The 17,960-nt window shown below is 47.4% G+C and overlaps 2 protein-coding genes and 1 long non-coding RNA gene across 3 annotated transcripts in view; 1 reads left to right on the top strand and 2 right to left on the bottom strand.

The window, feature by feature from the left end:
• Window positions 1-17,960, bottom strand: part of LOC144614827 (uncharacterized) — a 170,587-nt gene that overhangs the window by 26,864 nt on the left and 125,763 nt on the right. The window lies entirely within an intron of this gene.
• On the top strand, window positions 4,670-10,341 carry FCER1A (Fc epsilon receptor Ia). Its single transcript, XM_060644569.3, has 5 exons — window positions 4,670-4,837; window positions 5,432-5,452; window positions 6,486-6,740; window positions 8,230-8,487; window positions 9,928-10,341. Exons 1-5 carry the CDS (start codon window positions 4,780-4,782, stop codon window positions 10,125-10,127), a joined length of 792 nt encoding a protein of 263 aa, XP_060500552.1. The 5' UTR covers window positions 4,670-4,779; the 3' UTR covers window positions 10,128-10,341.
• Window positions 12,393-17,285, bottom strand: LOC132686692 (olfactory receptor 10J4-like). The gene is given in 3 exon segments (XM_060644573.2): window positions 12,393-15,714; window positions 15,747-15,930; window positions 15,933-17,285. Coding segments are annotated over 3 exon segments (1,026 nt in total). The 5' UTR covers window positions 16,072-17,285; the 3' UTR covers window positions 12,393-15,011.

Genomic DNA, 17,960 nt, shown 5'->3' with positions numbered 1-17,960 from the left:
CTGTTCTCCCCATTCGGAAGGAAAACTCGGGTCACTTCAACTGATCTGCATTTGTTGGAAGGCAGGAAGGCAAGTCTGAGGGCCTCTGGGTCTCTGAGCTGGAACCCAGCATTTATAAGGCGAAGTTCACGGTCAGTTTGCCTGAGCACACGTCGTGGCTCAGACTGCTTCCCAACTACAGGATGCCACCGAGATGCCTCATCTGGAGAGTGAGTGGCTGGTTACGCATCTCAAAGACAGGCCGCATGGTACCCCAGATACCCACGGGGCACATCACGCTCAGGCAGTGGTCCAGCCCTAAGAAATGTTAGGAGACTGATTCAAGGGCTTTCTCTCTGTATTTTACGGTGTTAGGGGACACCCAAGAGACGTAACACTAGTTAGGAAGCCTTTGCCCAGTTGACCGAATGTTTACGACTAGGAGCATGACCATGCACCTGAGCCAGGTCCTTCAATCGCTGGCAGCCTTTAACTGGATATCTGGTAGGACTCACCTATAAACAGTCTATAGGATATTAGCTCTTGCCGTATCACTATATAAAATCCGAATACTATGATCACCTTTGAATTAGAGCAAGAGCATATTCTATCAAAATCAGGTACTAGAAATATATTTCGTGGCTGGTCTCCATTCAAATCCATGTTTCTGTGAAAAATCCCACTGAGTGTCCCTTCCATGTCAGAAAGCAGTTCGTCTCAGTCTTCTAAAGACAGAAGGAAAAGATCATCTTTGAGATTATTTTCTGAAGTCTTATTTTTCTTTTCTTGGGGGGAAAAAAAACCCTCTGTCCACACGCAAAATTGTGGCTTCCATAAGCCCTGTCCCCATCTCCTTTTCAGTGGTATTCGCTTCGGGAGTCCTGGGAACTTCCATTTATTTCTCCTGGATCTACCCAAAGCAAGGAACTGTTCAGGTCAAGACAAGAGTTAAAAAAAAAAAAAAGGTAACACCACTGCCTTTATTGTGAAAATCCGTCAGGCGGCCAGCACTGTTATTGAATCTGCTTTCCTGAACAGACTCCCGTCCTGGTGGCAAAGAGAGCTGATGACCTCCTGGCCTTAAGAATCTAGATTAAAAGGTACGACTCTCTCTCTCTTCTCTCCAGGCACATCTATGAAATATACATAATAAATATGTGACCATGCCAACAGCACTGTGTGACTACGGATGGAGAAGTCATCCCGTGAAGCCAAGAACAGAAACTGTAGAACAGGAGGTTGGACCGGATCAGTGATTTCCCATTTGTGGGTTACAGATCCCTGGGAATCCAAATAATTTTGTGCGGGGCCCATGAATCCACGTGTACTTTGAGCACACTGCTTAGACTGGATCGACAGACATCATATGGAAGTGGTCGTGAGCCCAGGCTCTTTAGCAAGACTGCCCAGTTTCAAATCTTAATTCTTCCACTTAGCAGCTGCATGACTAGACAAATCACCCACCTTCCCTGTGTTTTCGTTTCCTCATTTTTTAACCACATAAAGTTGGTGGGAGCAAAACAGATGAGACCTGTTGTGTGCTTAGCCCTGTACCTAGTCCTCGGGGAGAGATCGGTGTTTTTACCAAGTGCATTCACACCACAAGCAGACAGCTATTTTGCTCTTTCATCATTTCACATTCCCATGTCACATGGACCTTGCCTTGTGCTGGAGAACACAGAGAAGAAAAAGCCAACAAATTAGCCCTCTGTCTGCTTCCCAATTTTGGAGAAGGGCACAAAAACCCAGAGACCCGATGGGCCGACCCTTCCTCTGCTACCATGTCCCAAATCATAAAAGTCCCCATCGAAAGCCTTTCACTCTGGATCCAGCTGCAGAGATGAACCCCAGCTCAACGGCCCCGTCGTTCATGCGTGGCTATTGGCCTTTCCCTTCTCCACTGCTCCCAAGTGAAATAAATACAAACTGAGGTTTCCAAGAACCAACAATAGGTCACAATATGGGATACAGATGCTGTCTAGGAATACCCAGATTGTAAGGCTTGTGGGAAGGAATGAGATTAAGACCCAGTCTACTGATGTCAGTGAGCATACTTGCTCAGGCGGGACATACAAGGAAATAACAGCACATCCCAGCACATCCCAACCCAGACCGGATGTCAAATTTAGGGGACTTCGTTTTTAGGTAAGGGAAAGGATTGTGGAATTCAACTGGTGTATCAACCCATTATTCCAGGGTGGAGAGGAGCTACTGCCTTATCTTAGTGTTGATCTGTTCCTTTGGGTACCCGTGGTTGTATACCACGGGGATGATTTATTCTTCCTGATGTTGATGCTGCTGGTTTTGTTGTTCCTTTTGTTTTTGTCTCAGGGCTGGATGGACAGGGTGGTTTTTGAAGCTCTCATGAACTGCTTTTGCTGAATCTGCAAACCGTTCGCTCTCAATACTGCCAAAACACTACCTTCATTTCAACAGCAGACACCGAATCAAAAGTTTCAGGAGGCACACCAAATGGAAGTGGTCTCTCTCACCCCCAAAGCTTGTACTCACCCCCCCACCCAATTCAAGAAGGAGGTGTTTGGACAGGGTAGAGTCTCAGGAGGAAGCTTTCAAACAGACTGTGTGAGTCACAGGAAAGTGTCTCCGAAGGGCAATGTCATGGTCAGATCAGTGTCCTAGGAAAAAGCAATATCTCATAAGTGCCCTGGACAAACTCTCAACAGCGTGATAAACTAGATCTCTCTCTCTGCCAGGACCTTGCCAGTCAAATGTTGCTCTGACGGCACCATAAAAACAGCTTCGTCCCCATTTCTTTCACCTCCTCCCCACCCCCACTGAACACCTTTTTGTGTTCAAGTCTTTCCTTATCACGCTCACTTCATCATGATTATGAAGATGAATGAGCTTGCTTTATGTAAATAAACTATGCCACCTATCAAACAAAGGAGGGTGACCATTTGCCTTAGTCCAGTTAAATGCAGGTTTCTCTTAAAAGTCTTTAAAAATTTTTAATATTTATTTATTTTTGAGAGGGAGAGAGAGCGCGAGCAGAGGAGGAACAAAGAGAGAAGGCGACACAGAATCCAATGCAGGCTCCAGGCTCTGAGCTGTCAGCACAGAGCCCAACGAGGGGCTCGAACCCACGAGCTGTGAGATCATGACCTGAGCTAAAGTCGGATGCTTAACGGACTAAGCCACCCCGGCTCCCTTTAAAAGTCTTTAATAATGGTACTAAAGAAGGAGAAGACCTACTTATGGAGCCTCTTTTACATACTAGACACTGGGTGATGCACTTCACGTGTTTATCAACTTATTACACCTCACAATAAAGCTATGACCTTGAGGCCGTTATTGTCCCTATATTATAGGTAAACCTTAATGACAAATACTAGGAGTATTTGAATTCAGATCTTTAAACCCAAACAATCTGCCTTTTTTCAAAATGACTTGCTGTTTTCTTTAAAGATCTGTCACTAAGCCACCACGTGGCCTAAAACCAGTCACCAGCCTCCCTTATCTGGAAATTTCTATGTATGAATCTTTGTAGCCCCAAATTCTCTAATGCCATAGAAGCTAGACGTTTTGGTTAGGTCTGCCTGCGGAGGATCTTTATGGTTGATTCGGGAGACTTACTCCAACAGTCTGTAAGGAAAAGCATGGTGGGACAGAAAGTTAGCAAGGTGGGCCTAGCTAACTTCATACTCTCCCGCCTGCTTCAGAGTTTCGGCAAGGACCTAATAGAATAAATACTGCATGTAAATAAAATAAAATATAAAATAAAATAAAATAAAATAAAATAATAAAATAAAATAAAATAAAATAAATAGAATAAAAGAGTAAAACAGAATAAAATAAAATAATAAAATAAAATAAAATAAATAGAATAAAATAGAGTAAAATAGGATAAAATAAAATAATAAAATAAAACAAAATAAAATAAAATAAATAGAATAAAATAGAGTAAAATAGAATAAAATAAAATAATAAAATAAAATAATATAAATAGAATAAAATAGAGTAAAATAGAATAAAATAATAAAACAAAATAAAATAAATAGAATAAAATAGAGTAAAATAGAATAAAATAGAATAAAATAAAATAAAATAAAATAAAATAAAATAAAATAAAATAAAGTAAAATAAAATAAAATTCACCCTGTGAATGTCAAAGACGACGGACATTTGTGGAGCTATCATCTCCAGCATCCGTCAACAATACCAAGTCCTGCGAGAAGGCAAGCATCTCTGGCCTAGAGCTAAAACACAGAGTAATTGGTCGAAGGGGTCCCGGGGGGAAGAGAGCTGGTATGGGCTGAAAGGGGAAAGGGTGGTCATGCTGGAAGATTAGAAACATAAAAATGGATAGACGCTGGAAAAGAAAATAAATTCTAGACCAGACCCTGGAAGCTATGGTCTCACATCTGTCATCCTGTGTTGTGAGCCCCATCAAGACCCAGTAGAAGAGGCGTCTCTGAAAACAGCCCCGGTTTGGCTGCTCAGAGAGTGGATCCTCAGGGAATCGGATGAAAACGGGAGGATTGGCGGGCTCGTGGACCAGCAGGAAATTAGGTAACAAGAGTGATGGTGGCTCCAGAGAACCACGACCGAATGTCAGCAATTTCTGGCCCCAGTAAGGGAGTGTGCTAGGAGGCAAATATGAAATTGCCCAATTAGGTGCTACTCTGAATATTATCTCCAGAGAAGAAAGCAAACCCAGGCGCAGCTGATGAGTTAACCAGATATGATACAGAAAACATTTCCTTCTCCTTTCTGGCTTTAAGTCTATTTTAAGGCGTTAGGTCTCTCCCATCGAGTCGGCATTTGGGAGCCAGGGAGGCGATGTCGGTTTTCCTGGGAGGCCCTGCTCTGCTGTGGACAGCACTGCTGCTCCTCCTCTGTAAGTAGAGGCTCGGCGGCCCCTCCTGGAGGGGCCGACGTGGGTCTGGGTAGCGGCCGGGGTAGGAACGTTGGCAGTTTTCGTGGTGAACTTTTCTGGGCTCTGTGCAAACCACAGGGCATCTCCCGGGGACTCTGTAGTGGACACAAGCTGGGAGCAGAGCAAATTGGGCTGAGCAGGACCTAAGGGGGAGCCAGCCAGAAGCCCGTTCTCGCAGTCATTCTGGCATCTCCCAGAGGGCAAGGGAGGGAGGGCAGAGGAAAGAGAGAAGCTCTTTCTCTCCCTGGGTCAGATTCCTGAGAAGATGGCTGACCCCTTAAAACTCCATGGATGTTGGGGGCGCCTAGGTGGCTCAGTCGGTTAAGTGTCCAACTCTTGATTTCTGCTCAGGTCAGGATCTCACGGTTCATGGGATCGAGCCCTGCGTTGGGCTCTACGCTGACAGCACGGAGCCTGCTTATTCTCTCTCTCTCTCTCTCTCTAAATAAACAAACTCCAAGGATGTAGACCTCATCACCACCCCCAGATCCCCATCCTCAGGAGTCCCAGAAGACTGGGCAGAGACACTAACTTGTCCTCTCTGAACTTTTGCAGATCCAGATGGCATGTCAGCAGGTGAGTGAGTCCTTGCTCCGTCAGTCTCACCGTGGCTGGGCACACTCCCCCCTACACTGTTTCCCATCACCCCACCACCTCTGCTTTCTAATGATTAGGCATCTGTCCCTCCCTGACCAACCTGAGCCCCACTCCCTCCCTGCCTGCCTTCTTTCCCCCGTTCAACACCTGCTCACATACCACCCCATTGTCTCGAGGCACCCCACCCCTTTCTATGCCAACAACCATGTCAGCGGAACATCTAAATGCCCCACCCCTGCCCAGCCTGCCCCACCCCTGCCCAGGCACTGCCACACAACCTCATTCAATACTTGCATCATCATCATGGTTAGTATTGCCGCCATTTTATAACTGAGGGCTTTGCCTGATTAAGTGCTTGCTGGGGGTCGCACAGCTGACCAAGGGCCAGCTTCTAACAGAATCCCCTGGGGTCCAAGTCCAGTTCTGTTTCTGTACCTCATCGCCACTGGCCGCTTCCCAGGCTTTGGTCAAATTTGTACCACATCTCTTTGTTCCAGAAAACCTATTAAGACTGATTCTCCCGGTGCTTCTCACTTCCTTCCAGAATTGATGTGGATTTTTCACTCCATATCCACTCACAGTTAAATAGTCATAAAAATTTAGAACTGGGAGAGACTGTTTCAGCTAGTCTAACACATTTATTCATCCATTATTCACACGTTCATCCACTCAGCAAATATTTAATGAACATGTCCTCTGTACCAGCCATTGTGCTGAGCTAGGGCTGAACAGGATAGACATCGTCTCTGCCTGACCAGAGGCTGTAGTCCTCGCTGACAGATACTGGCATGGAAGTCAGGAGGACTGAAGTGGTTACCCTATGTTGAACTCGTGTCCCGTCTTTCCCCCTAGTTTGGGACTCCCTGGGGCCACAACACTGTTTCCTCCTTCCTGTTTCTTATTAGTGGCCGTACAAGGGTAGACTGACCACTAACTGTCTATTGCCATATCTGTACTTTGGAGCCCTTTTCACTCCCTCTATATCTCTTCCCACAATTTGATCTTCTCAAAGACACCCGGGAACCTACAGTGTCCTTGAATCCACCATGGACTACCATATTGAAAGAAGACCATGTGACTCTTACATGTAAAGAGAACAATTCTCTTGAACTCAACTCTACTGTGTGGTACCACAACAAGACCAAGTTGGGAGTGACAACTTTAACTTTGGACATCGTGAAAGCCCAAACCAAAAATAGTGGGGAATACAGGTGTCGGAACAAAGGATCCATCCTGAGTAAACCTGTGTCCTTGAAAGTCTTCAGTGGTAAGTTCCAGGACTATGGAAAGATAGAGTCCCCCATGTGAGGAATGGCCCATCCGGAGATGGGGAGAGATCAAGTTATTCCGGGGCTTGGTGCACTGGGGTGGGACTCAGGGTCTCTGTCTCAAGACCTGCCTGTCTCCTTCCACTACTCCTGCGTGGCCCCACCTCCTTTCGGGGTCCTGGCCATCTCCCATCTCCCAGTGGGATCCTTCCAGTCTACCTCACCCCTCTTTTCCTGCTTGGGGCAGATGTATATGATATGCTCACACGGCATGTTGGATACGTGAACACTGCAAGGAGCTGAACATCTGAAATGGGATCACAAGGTCAAATTTGGTCAACCATTTCCACGAGCCACGACCTGGATATCAGGTTGCTCTCTTAGTTTTGAAAGACATCCACACAGATCCCTCACGACTTCCACTTTTACTAAAGAACAAATGTTATGTTTGCCCCAATTTCACGACTGCTATTGCCAACCACTAGGACAGCACGTTCAGGCACATGCGGGCTGGTTAGTAAATGCTGGATGAACCAAAGAATGACTTCATTTAAATGGCTAGGTCATGGATATATTTGGCTTTACATTTTTTAATGCAAACATACTTTAAAGGATAAGCCTACTTTATGTCTTTCTCTTGAGTGAAAAGAGGTGCGGTGACATCCCTATGCATATTGCAGACACAAACGAAAGCAGCAGGGGATAGCTTCTTTATTTCCTTGGAGTGGATTCTAGAAAACCCTTAAGGATCACTACTAAATAAACTGTGCCCTGCACAGCCTAGCCGGATCTTTGTTCCAAATTCTCCCTCGGTGAATGCCTGTCAATTCTCACGGTGACATTCGCCATACGACCCAACTCTTAGACTTTACAGACTCCTCGTTAACAAGGATTCGTTGAGTACCTACCAATTCTGAAGTAATTGTGTTAGGCACTGGGGATATAATGTAAGGATCAGACATGGTCCCTGGCCTCCTGCAGTATGGAGCCAAATGAGGAAGAGGATATTAAGTGAGTAACTACACACATAATTAACATGGGCATGCATGTGCTGGGGAACTTTCAGAGCCAACTATGATTGACGGTAGAACTAGGGAGCCCCTAAGAGACGGGAGGATGAAAGAGACCTGCCCCTAGGCGAGGACTCCCTGGACAGAATAGTCTTATTACCCCGTAGTGACCAGAACTGGCGTCTACAGAGCTGTAGGGAATACTGGCATTCGAGCCTTCCGTGGACAGGCTCAGCAGAGATGTCCGAGTGGTTTCATGGCCCCAGACTCCCTTTTCAGGAGGCGACAGGATTCATCAGTATAGAGGACAGACTCGAAGCGTGATTTTGTTTTTCCTTTTTCTTGCCCTTCTGAGCCAAGAAACGGGTTAATGATAAAACGTGGTTCCTGACGCAGACTCTGCATGACTGCTATTTTTTCTGTCTCTCTGTGTCTATCCATCCATTTGCCGTTAAATAACGTAACGACCGCTCTTCAGAGTGGCTGCTCATTCAGGCCTCTACTGAGGTGGTGCTGGAGGGTGAGTCCTTCCTCATCAGGTGCCACAGTTGGAGGAATTTGGATGTCAAAAGAGTGACCTACTACAGGAATGGCAAGTTCCTCCGGTTCTGGTACGACAACTACAACATCACCATTAACAATGCCACAGAAACAGACAGCGGCACCTACTACTGCACGGGCTGGATTTCGAAGCAAAATCACACCTCTAACTTCCTCAACATCGTTGTGAGAAAAGGTAAGATGGTAAAGAAGGAGGGGAGCCCACGGCAGGGGAAGGGAGAGGGAGGACACCCGAGCCTGAAGTGGCTGCAGCATGCAGAATGGGACCGCCGGGGCACCTTGTCCAGCCCACAGGCCTGCAGGGAGGAGGCCCGGGGTGGGCAGCACATCTCTCAGTCTCTGGTGGAATTTGCATGAAGACTAAATGAGGGGATATTTGTGAAACGGATGTCTAGCCTGTTAATAAGCACCACCCAAGCATAACGGATCGTGATCAATGGTTCAATCCCAGAGTCCTCTGTGGCTCCCGGGGAGAACACTTCTAGTTATCAAATTGAAAGGGAGGCTCAGTGTTGGAGGAATGCAGGTGGTGTAGAGCTTGAAGACGCCACGCTTGGGGAGGAGGGCTGGGGACGGAGACCCACACACCGGTGGGCTGTGTGACTGGGTGGTGAGGAGACAGAGCCTCATGAGGAGACCCCGGCAGGTGCACTGCCTCTAGGGCCAAATACGAAGATGCTCTTTCCAAACTCTAAAAAGAGAGGGAGCCTTTGGACTACCTGCCCTGCAAGGAGGAGATTCAACCTTTTGCTCAGCAGACGTGGCTCATACTAATGCCTTAAAAAGCATGGGACCAGAAGCCAGAATTGAGCTTTAATGTCAATATTCTGTTAACCAGCCTGAGACCTAAGTGCTATTTCATTGTCATTGGCCTTCTGGTATCCTTATCTGTAAAATAAAGGGCTTGGTCTAGATGTCCCTTGAGGAACTTTAAAAATACCGACGTTTGCATCTCATCTCTTGAGATTCTGATTTAATTGGTTTGGAGGACTGAGCATCAGTATTTTTAAAAGCCCTTTCAGGTAATGGTCTTGTGCAGCCAGTGCTGAGAGCCACGGGTCTAGGTGATCTCTACGGGATTTCTGGCTGTAATATTCTGGAGCTCTATAATTCTAGGATCATCACAAAAATCAGTATCTTGTAACCAGAATAACAAGAGAGGGAAATTGGAAGGCAGCTTAAAGAGGCTCTGGCCCAGTGTCTTCATTTCCCCCAACGGGCACGCGGTAAATGATGAACGATTCAGAAATGAGGCACTGGTGAACCTCCACCCTCCCCAGCCTCGCCATCTCCTTTCCACCCTCAAGTCAGACGTGGGCCACTGCACCTGTGAGCCCCAATAAAGAGATCGCCTTTCCTGTGACCTTCCCCACTGGGCACACTGGCTAGAGGAGCTACAGGCTGGGGCTTGAGGGAAGGTCTCAGGAGTCCCGGGGCTCCAGGAAGCATAGGCAGAGGAACCCAAGTCCATGAGTGTTGCCCTCGGGTCCCAGCCAGCATATCATGCTAGCGCTGGAAGACAGAGGACCGTTCCCGGTTCCTCTCTCAGGGAGGATGAAGCCCTGAGCCCCATTTTTCGATTCCTCATATGACGTATGTTTCCTGTTGCATCCAGATTCCCCTCCGGAGCACCAAAGCAAATACCACTGGCTACAATTTGTGATCCCATCGTTGGTGGTGCTTCTGTTTGCTGTGGACACGGGGCTGTTTATCTCGACCCAGCAGCAGCTGACCCTGCTCTTGAAGATTAAGACGACCAGGAGGAGCAGGAACCTTATGGACCCACGTCCCAAGCCAGACGCCAAAAAGAACTGATGTTGCTGCTTGGGAAACATTTGCAACGGCAACCTCTTTCTGGCATCAGCGATTGCTTCTCCGTGGTCAAACACAGCTCGCAACGCACACGGGAGCGTCTGGACGCAAGGCTTTACAGACCTGCTTCGTTAAACCACCTGAAACTGCTTACATGGCATGTGACAGCAAGGGCTCAATAAACATCACTTAAACAAACGAAAGAATGAATATATTCATTTATTAGCGTCTGTAAGAGAGAAGTCCAACTTGAACAAAAGGGGTATGAAACCAGGTAACATGGTGCATCTAAGTATTTGAGGCTTGCTAGTTTCTTTTTTTGTTTCTAGAGGCAAGAACCATACAGTCCCAGATGAGGAAGGCTTTCTCCCGACTATCGTAAATCTGGACCAGGCCTATGAGGACCTGGGAGCGTGCCGGTGAGATCAATCACTTTTCTGCTCCCACTTCGACTTACCCTTTTTGAGCTTCTAGCTCTTGGATTGCCCTGAAGCTGGGGCCATCCTGAGCCTTAGGACCCTGGGGATGAGGCTCAGTCTGAGATTTCCCTGTGATTGTTTCTCTCTCTGCTATCTCCCAAAGTCGTGAAAACCCTCTTATAGCACCTGAACTTGGAGAAATTCCAGCAAATAGGAATCACCGGAACTCTCAGCTCTGAAAAACAGCCCAGGACTGAGAAAGATCTCAGGCAAAGACCCAACATTCGCTGTCCCGCCCCCACACCACCTTTGCCGCAGACACACTTATCCTGGGTGCCAGGAGGAGGCGTTAGGGAAGAGAGGCAACATATATTAGCAGTACTGACCGTGAGCTCACAACAGTCAACGAGAGATCAGAGCACCTGTTAACTTTACTATATTTTAGAACAATTACTAACATCAGGAGGAAGTGAATCTGGTGGGGGTGGGGGAATGGTTCACAAACACGCACGAGATTGCCAAGTCCCATTTTCTCCAAAAGATGTTTTTGGACCACGAAGCAGAGAGAACTATTGGCGTTTCTTGGTTTTTTCTTTTTCTAAATACAGGTATCTGGGATGAACCTCCTTAATACCACTTCTACTTTTCTCCCCCAAATCATTTCAGACACGTAAGAAATGACCAGATTCCCACTGAACAGCTTAGGCACTTGGCTTCGTGTCAACGGGCCTTATGGGTTTCCTGCAACAGAAAGAGGAAAAACAGGAAAATTCCCCACGGGAGGACCCTTGGTATTGTCCCAGACACTTCCCTTGCCTTTAAGAAAAGACAAGATCCATTTTAGGCTCCAGCCTTGAGACCATGGTCTTGCCACCACCTTCACAGACAACTTCTTCCGTCACAGTGTCCTACATACAGCTTCGTACACCATCAGACGGAAGAGCAAGTGACTTACTCCTCTGAGGATCTGAGGCCAAATGACCCAGAGTTAAGAGCCGAGGGATATTTCACATGCGTAGAAAGTCCAGGCTTGATCAGCTTGAGACACAACTTCTGAGGCATTTTCTAGATTCTGGAGGATCACAATTCACCTTCACCTCCCCTTTTGTCCCCACCCGAGCTTGCAAGAGCTCTGCTTAGAGCACATACCTGGACGTTCAAGCCGCCACGAACTAGCCGTGTGACTAGAGCAAGCCGCCTGCCCATCTCTAAGATTCCATTCCTTCTTTGTAAAAAGAGGGGGTTTGGACTGGGTGGCTTCTAAGCTCCCTTGAGCCCAGACGTTCTGTCCTCCGTTACTCGGAAGCCTATTTCCCATGTGGTGACTACACAGGCTCGAAGGCTCAGGACGCATCCCCAAGAAGCTCTTAGTGTGAATGTTTCCTTCATCCTCCACACATGGTCTTCACCGTACTCTTCCATGGACGTGAATTTCAGGTTTGTCTGAGAATCATGTCTACCATTCATTTCTTCCTATTTCCTTCTTCTTCATACATCTCTTGTTCCGTAAGAAATGTGGTTAGGGCTTAAATATTTAGTGGGGCTCCAAAATATGGCATTTAAAAGAATGTTTTGGGGGCATCTAGGTGGCTCGGTCGGTTAAGTGTCCAACATCAGCCCAGGTCATGATCTCACAGTTCACGAGTTTGAGCCCTGCGCTGAGCTCTGTGCTGACAGCTCGGAGCCTGGAGCCCGCTTCGGATTCTGTGTCTCCCTCTCTCTCTCTGCCCACCCCCCCCCCCCCAGCTCATGCAATCTCTCTCAAAACTAGATAAAAACATTAAAAAAATAAAAAATAAAAGGACGTTTTTATTTCTATATACATAAAATACTTTGTCTATGCCAGAGAGGGAGCATGTATATCTTACAGGTGATTAAAATGGAAATAATCCACCCCCCTTCACTCTTAGGGCCTCCTCTGCTACCTCCAGTCTCTTACCAAATTGGTCGAAGCCAGTTCATAGAGCAAATTTTCTCTCCCATAGTTGCTATTCCAAATCGGCTGCCACAAATCATGAATCCTCAATAGAGATTGGTTTTTTGAAAATCAAGTCAGTTAACTCCCTACTGGTGGCCAAGGAAAGACATATTCCCTTGGTCACCTCAAGCATGGAAACTCAGACAAAAGACCCACCTCATCAGTATGCTGGGGAACCGAGTGCTTGAAGACAGAGCCTGCTCCTTCTCTCTTCTCACGAAATGGGAAGTAGGACAACAGGATCATCTCCTTGAACCCAGAGATGGGAGCTTTATGTTAAGAAGGCCAGAGGCACCTGCCAGCCTGGGTCCCTAGATAACCTCAGAGAGCAGTGCTGTGTTCCTATGTTAAGCTGTCGGCCCTGCTCTGGGCAGTTACTTACCAAGTCCAAATCCCATTTGCTGTTTCATCAATCTCCATGGCATCCCCATCCCAAAACTTCTACCTAAAAATGTGCCCAGAATCATGGGCAAGTTGACTTGTCCATATCACTTAGAGCATCCACACTCTTTCCCTTCCTGAAAACTGGAATGATATAGCCTCACGTTTAGCCTTTCCTGTATTTGAAATTTTAAAAATATCACCGAGAGTGGTCAGCAATCTCACTGCAAGGTAATTGAAAGGGGATTCAAAGCTGCCATGCAACTGAAAACTGCTGAGGATAAAGGAATAACTTCTTGTGGATTCTGAGAAAAGTTCACATTTAAATTTTTTTCACCAGTTTCCAACCAACCAAATTGAGCCACAAGTAAGTATAGTTCAATTAATAGGGTGAAATTATTTTTTAATTAAAATATAGAAGCCATTGGCCTCCTGCCTTCACTAGAATATATCAAGGCTAAAAATCTGGGCTCTCTGCTTGCCAAGGACTGTCCTAGAAATGGGAAGCTAAACTGTTGCAGATTAGGATCCTCAGAAAACAGATTCTGATGGTCACAACCGGATGGTTCAGTCGGATGAGCGTCCAGCTTCGGCTCAGGTCATGGCCTCGCAGTTCAGGAGTTCCAGCCCCGAGTCAGGCTCTGTACTGACAGCTCAGAGCATGAAGCCTGCTTCGGATCCTGTTGTCTCCCTCTCTCTCTGCCCCTCCCCTGCTCATACTCTCTCGCTCTCAAAAATAAATAAACATAAAAAAAAAAAAAAAAAGGAAGAAAGAAAAAGAAAACAGACTCTGAAACTGATTGAAATGTAACAGGTGTCCCAGAGAGTGCCCTCGGCATCAACACCCGTGTGAGAGTGAAGGCAGCGGGCCCTGGCAGGGGGAGTAGCTGAAATGTGATGTACGTCAAACCGGCTCACAGATGAGAGCCTTGGAGCCGGGAGGGCCCTTTTTAATCATCTTAGTTGGAGGGACGGGGGCCAGTCTTTACAGCCGGAAGTAGGCAAGTCTTTGCGGCCGGTCTGCCCTGGCAGAAGGTGTGAGACTCTGGAGAAAGTAGCTCTTCACCAAGAGCAATTTCCGAAGAGCCACTCAACTGACCTCTATTGCCTCAGAGCCTCCCAGCAGCTGGGGGAACAGATGTGTGGGGCCCAAAGGTAAGCAATCCAGGTAGGGTAACACAGCATCCACTGAGTACAAGTGACAGAAGAGAGTGAGACCCCGGCCGTCAGATCTCTACCTAATGGCTTTTTATCTGGATTTAAGCAGGATGACTAAGCCAAACATTGTGAAAATAATTTTGACTATCCTCATAGCAAGGCACTGGTGCTATTATGTTTAGAAATCTGGACATGAAGGCAAAGGTGTCTTTGATCTCCAGGCTGACTTCACGTGCTAGCTAGTGTTTTGTGCAAAGTCAGACAGGTTAACTTGACTTGGAGAGCTTGTTCATTTCCACTGCCTTGCCCCACCCTTCATAACCAGCAGACCCCGTGACACTCTCACAAGTGATATTTTGCCCATGTAGGGTCACCCCGTGGGGTGATTCTGGGCGTTGCAGGAGCTGTGTCTGGAAGTCAGGGTATGCTCATTCCTTGGCGTAGAAGGCCAGAGTGCACAGAAGGATGAGGGAGAAAGGACCCTGCCTTGCACCAGAGCGCACGTGTTCACCTTCTGTGATGCTCAGACAGGAATGCTGGCTGTAAGTCCGGTTTTAAGTTGGGAGCATCTAAGAAGAAACTTCTCAAGATTAACCTCTGCAGGTTTAGGAGCTTACTGGAAAATTAAAAAAAAAATTTTTTTTTAATGTTTATTTATTTTTGAACAAGAGAGAGACAGAGTGCAAGAGTGCAAGTGTGGGAGGGTCAGAGAGAGTGGCAGATACAGAATCTGAAGCAGGCTCCAGGCTCCGAGCTGTCAGCACAGAGCCCAAAGCGGGGCTCGAACCCGCGAGCCATGAGATCATGACCTGAGCTGAAGTCGGACTCTTAACCGACCGAGCCATCCCAGCATCCTTCTTGATCCCATATTTAAAGGCATTTTTGAAACAGCCTTAAAATTAATACACATTAAACAAAATCAGTTAAAAGCCTTCCAATAATCTGTCCTTGTTAAGAGGAAAGGGGCTTCTGCCCCACGGCTCTGCGCAGGGCATCCTTGACCTCCTTGTTCCTCAGGCTGTACACGACAGGGCTCAGCAGGGGAGTGAGGATGGTGTAGGTCACAGAGATGAGTCTGTCCTGCCCCAGGGATCCCTGGGACTTGGGCTTGAGGTAGACGGCAGAGGCACAGCCACAGTGGACGATGACCACTCTGAGGCAGGAGGCGCAGGTGGCAAAGGCCTTCTTCCGGCCCTGGGCGGAGGGGATCTTGAAGATGGTGGAGACGATGAGGACGTAGGAGAAGAAGACCAGGCCCGTGGGCAGAATCAGGACACAGATGCTGATGACAAAGTTGATGATCTCGTTGACAGGGGTGTCCACGCAGGCCAGCTTCAGCAGGGGCCTCACATCACAGAAGAAGTGAAAGATGACAAGGGCGTCCCAGAAGGGCAGGCCAAACACAGATGTTACCTGGACAATGGCCATGCCCAGGCCAGTTCCCAGGGAGCCACTTGCTAACTGGACACAGGCCTCTTTACTCATGACGACTGAATACTGCAGGGGGTTGCAGGTGGTCACGTAGCAGTCATACCCCGTGGCCGTGAGCAGGAAGCAGTTGTTGATGCCGAAGGTGAGACAGAAGAAGAGCTGAGTGGCACAGTCTGGGATGGAGATGGCTCGTTGGGGACTGAGGAGACTGGACAGAAATGGGCTGGTGTGGACTCAGGAGGCCGGAAAGCACAGATGATGGCCACAGTGTAGCAGGTCTCAGAGAGGGACAGCATGCTCAGGAAGAAGTACATGGGGGTATGGAGGTGATGGTCCAGACGAATAACAGTCACGATGATGATGATATTGCTGGACAGAGTCAGCAGGTGCAAACTCAGAAAGACGGCAAAGACCAGCCTGTGCGGCCACCCGAGTTCCTTTCAAAGAGGAGCTCGACCACGGCAGTAGAGTTTGGTGTTGGCACTGAGGGAGGTGTGGTTCTGGGCAAAGGACAGGGGTGATGAGCCAACTGTACAAGAGAACAGGCTAACCCAAGGCCTTGGGTAAAAAGTGTGTCCATCTTCTGAGCAAATGCCCTGGACCTCGACGGTCATCAGTGTCAGCTGCGGTCATCGCCTCTATCCACCTCTTCCTGGGCTCCACCCCAGGACCCTGAGATCGGTGGCAGAGTCAGATCCCAGAGGGAAGGCAGAGGCTGAGTACAGAGGAGATCAGTAGAAATAATTTGCCCAGACATCGAAGAGGCGAGTCCAGGTCAGGGAAGAAGTTGGTCCTCAAACACTCTTGGATTTGCTGGGAAGGATCTAGTGAGGACAGTAACCGAGGTAAAAGACAGAACATATCTGAGGCTGATATCCTTTCAACACCTGTCAGAAGGCACTGTCACGGCCGAATGGCTCAGAAGAGTCCTGTAATGATTTCTGCTTCTCAGAGTCACTTCACCAAGCCCAGCGCCTAAAATCCCCTGCGATCATGGAAGACTAGAAAAGGGAGCATTTCTACGAGCTGGTCCTCCTGAAAGTCCCACACCACATAACCTCTCAGGCCATGGAAAAGGTTTGATAAGGCACTGCAGGGGTATGGCTTATCTCCTTGAATTTGAGCAGAAAACAGGATGGAACAGATCCGAGGAGATCCTTTCAAGAAGGGGCTGGGTTTTCCCAGTGTGAGAGCAGAGATAAAATTCACCTAATCAAAGAAGGACCAGATATTCTATTTTTCCCTTCAATTTTGCATATTTCAAGTTGAGACAGGGATAGAAATGGGCTCATCTCATGTGAGCTCAGAACTGGAGACTGGACAGCGGCAGGTTTAGTCTTGCCTTTCAACCCGTGTCTACTCCCGAAAGAACCTGCCATGGTTATCCGTTACTTCCATTCAGAAAGCTGAGCATCATCCTTTTCCATGCGGAAAACAGTCCTTCCCGAAATGCTGTATTCTGTGTCCCCTCTTCCCTGCGCTTTCTACCAACACCCAACTTGTGGGCACAATGTCATTCTCTGCAGAGACTGCAACGGTCTCCCAACCAAGGTCCCTCACTGCATCAACCTCAGTCAAGTTCCAAGCGAGCCCCCTGAATGGTAAAAAATCTGCTGATGGTGTTTGCCCGAAGGATATGAAAACACTACCTCGAAAAGATTTATGCACCCCTATGTTTACTGCAGCATTATTTAGAACAGCCACATTATGTGAGCAGCTCAAGTGTCCCTCGATAGATGAATGGGTAAAGATGTGGTATATTCATTCCATACACAATGAAATATTACTCGGGCATCAACAAGAATGAAATCTTGCCATCTGCAACAACATGGTTGGATCCAGAGGGTGCAATGCTAAGAGAAATAAGTCAGTCAGAGAAAGACAAACACCGTATGATCTCACTCATGTGTGGAATTTAAGAAACAAACCAAAAAATCTCAGACTGTTAACTATCGAGAACACACTGCTGGTCACCAGAGGAGGGGTGGGAGAAACCGGTGGTGGGGATGAAGGGTGAAGTCTCCAGGTACATTGATGAGCACTGGGTAATGAATGGAATCGTTGAACCACTACACTGCACAACTGAGACTGATGTAACACTGTAGGTTAACTAGACTGGAAGTAAGATAAAAACTTGGGGGCGCCTGGGTGGCTCAGTCGGTGAAGCGTCCGACTTCGGCTCAGGTCATGATCTTGAGGTCCGTGAGTTCGAGCCCCACATTGGGCTCTGTGCTGACAGCCTGGAGCTTGCTTCCGATTCTGTGTCTCCCTGTCTCTCTGCCCCTCCCCTGCTCGCGCTCTGTCTCTCTCTCGAAAGCGAATAAACATTACAAAGAATTTTTTAATCGGCTTCAGCCCAGCTTTCAAGGATTTGTAAACAAGCCTGTGATTAACCAGCCTTGATTTTTATAACTCTCATCACTTCCCTTCCAACTGCTCATACAAACTTCATCACGCGCTTTTAACATC

The sequence above is a fragment of the Panthera onca genome, chromosome F1 (assembly GCF_046562875.1).
Source record: "Panthera onca isolate mPanOnc1 chromosome F1, mPanOnc1 haplotype 2, whole genome shotgun sequence".
Classification (NCBI taxonomy): Eukaryota; Metazoa; Chordata; class Mammalia; order Carnivora; family Felidae; genus Panthera; species Panthera onca.
The sequence above is the reverse complement of the archived record's forward strand: the minus strand, read 5'-3'. Positions and strand labels throughout refer to the sequence as shown.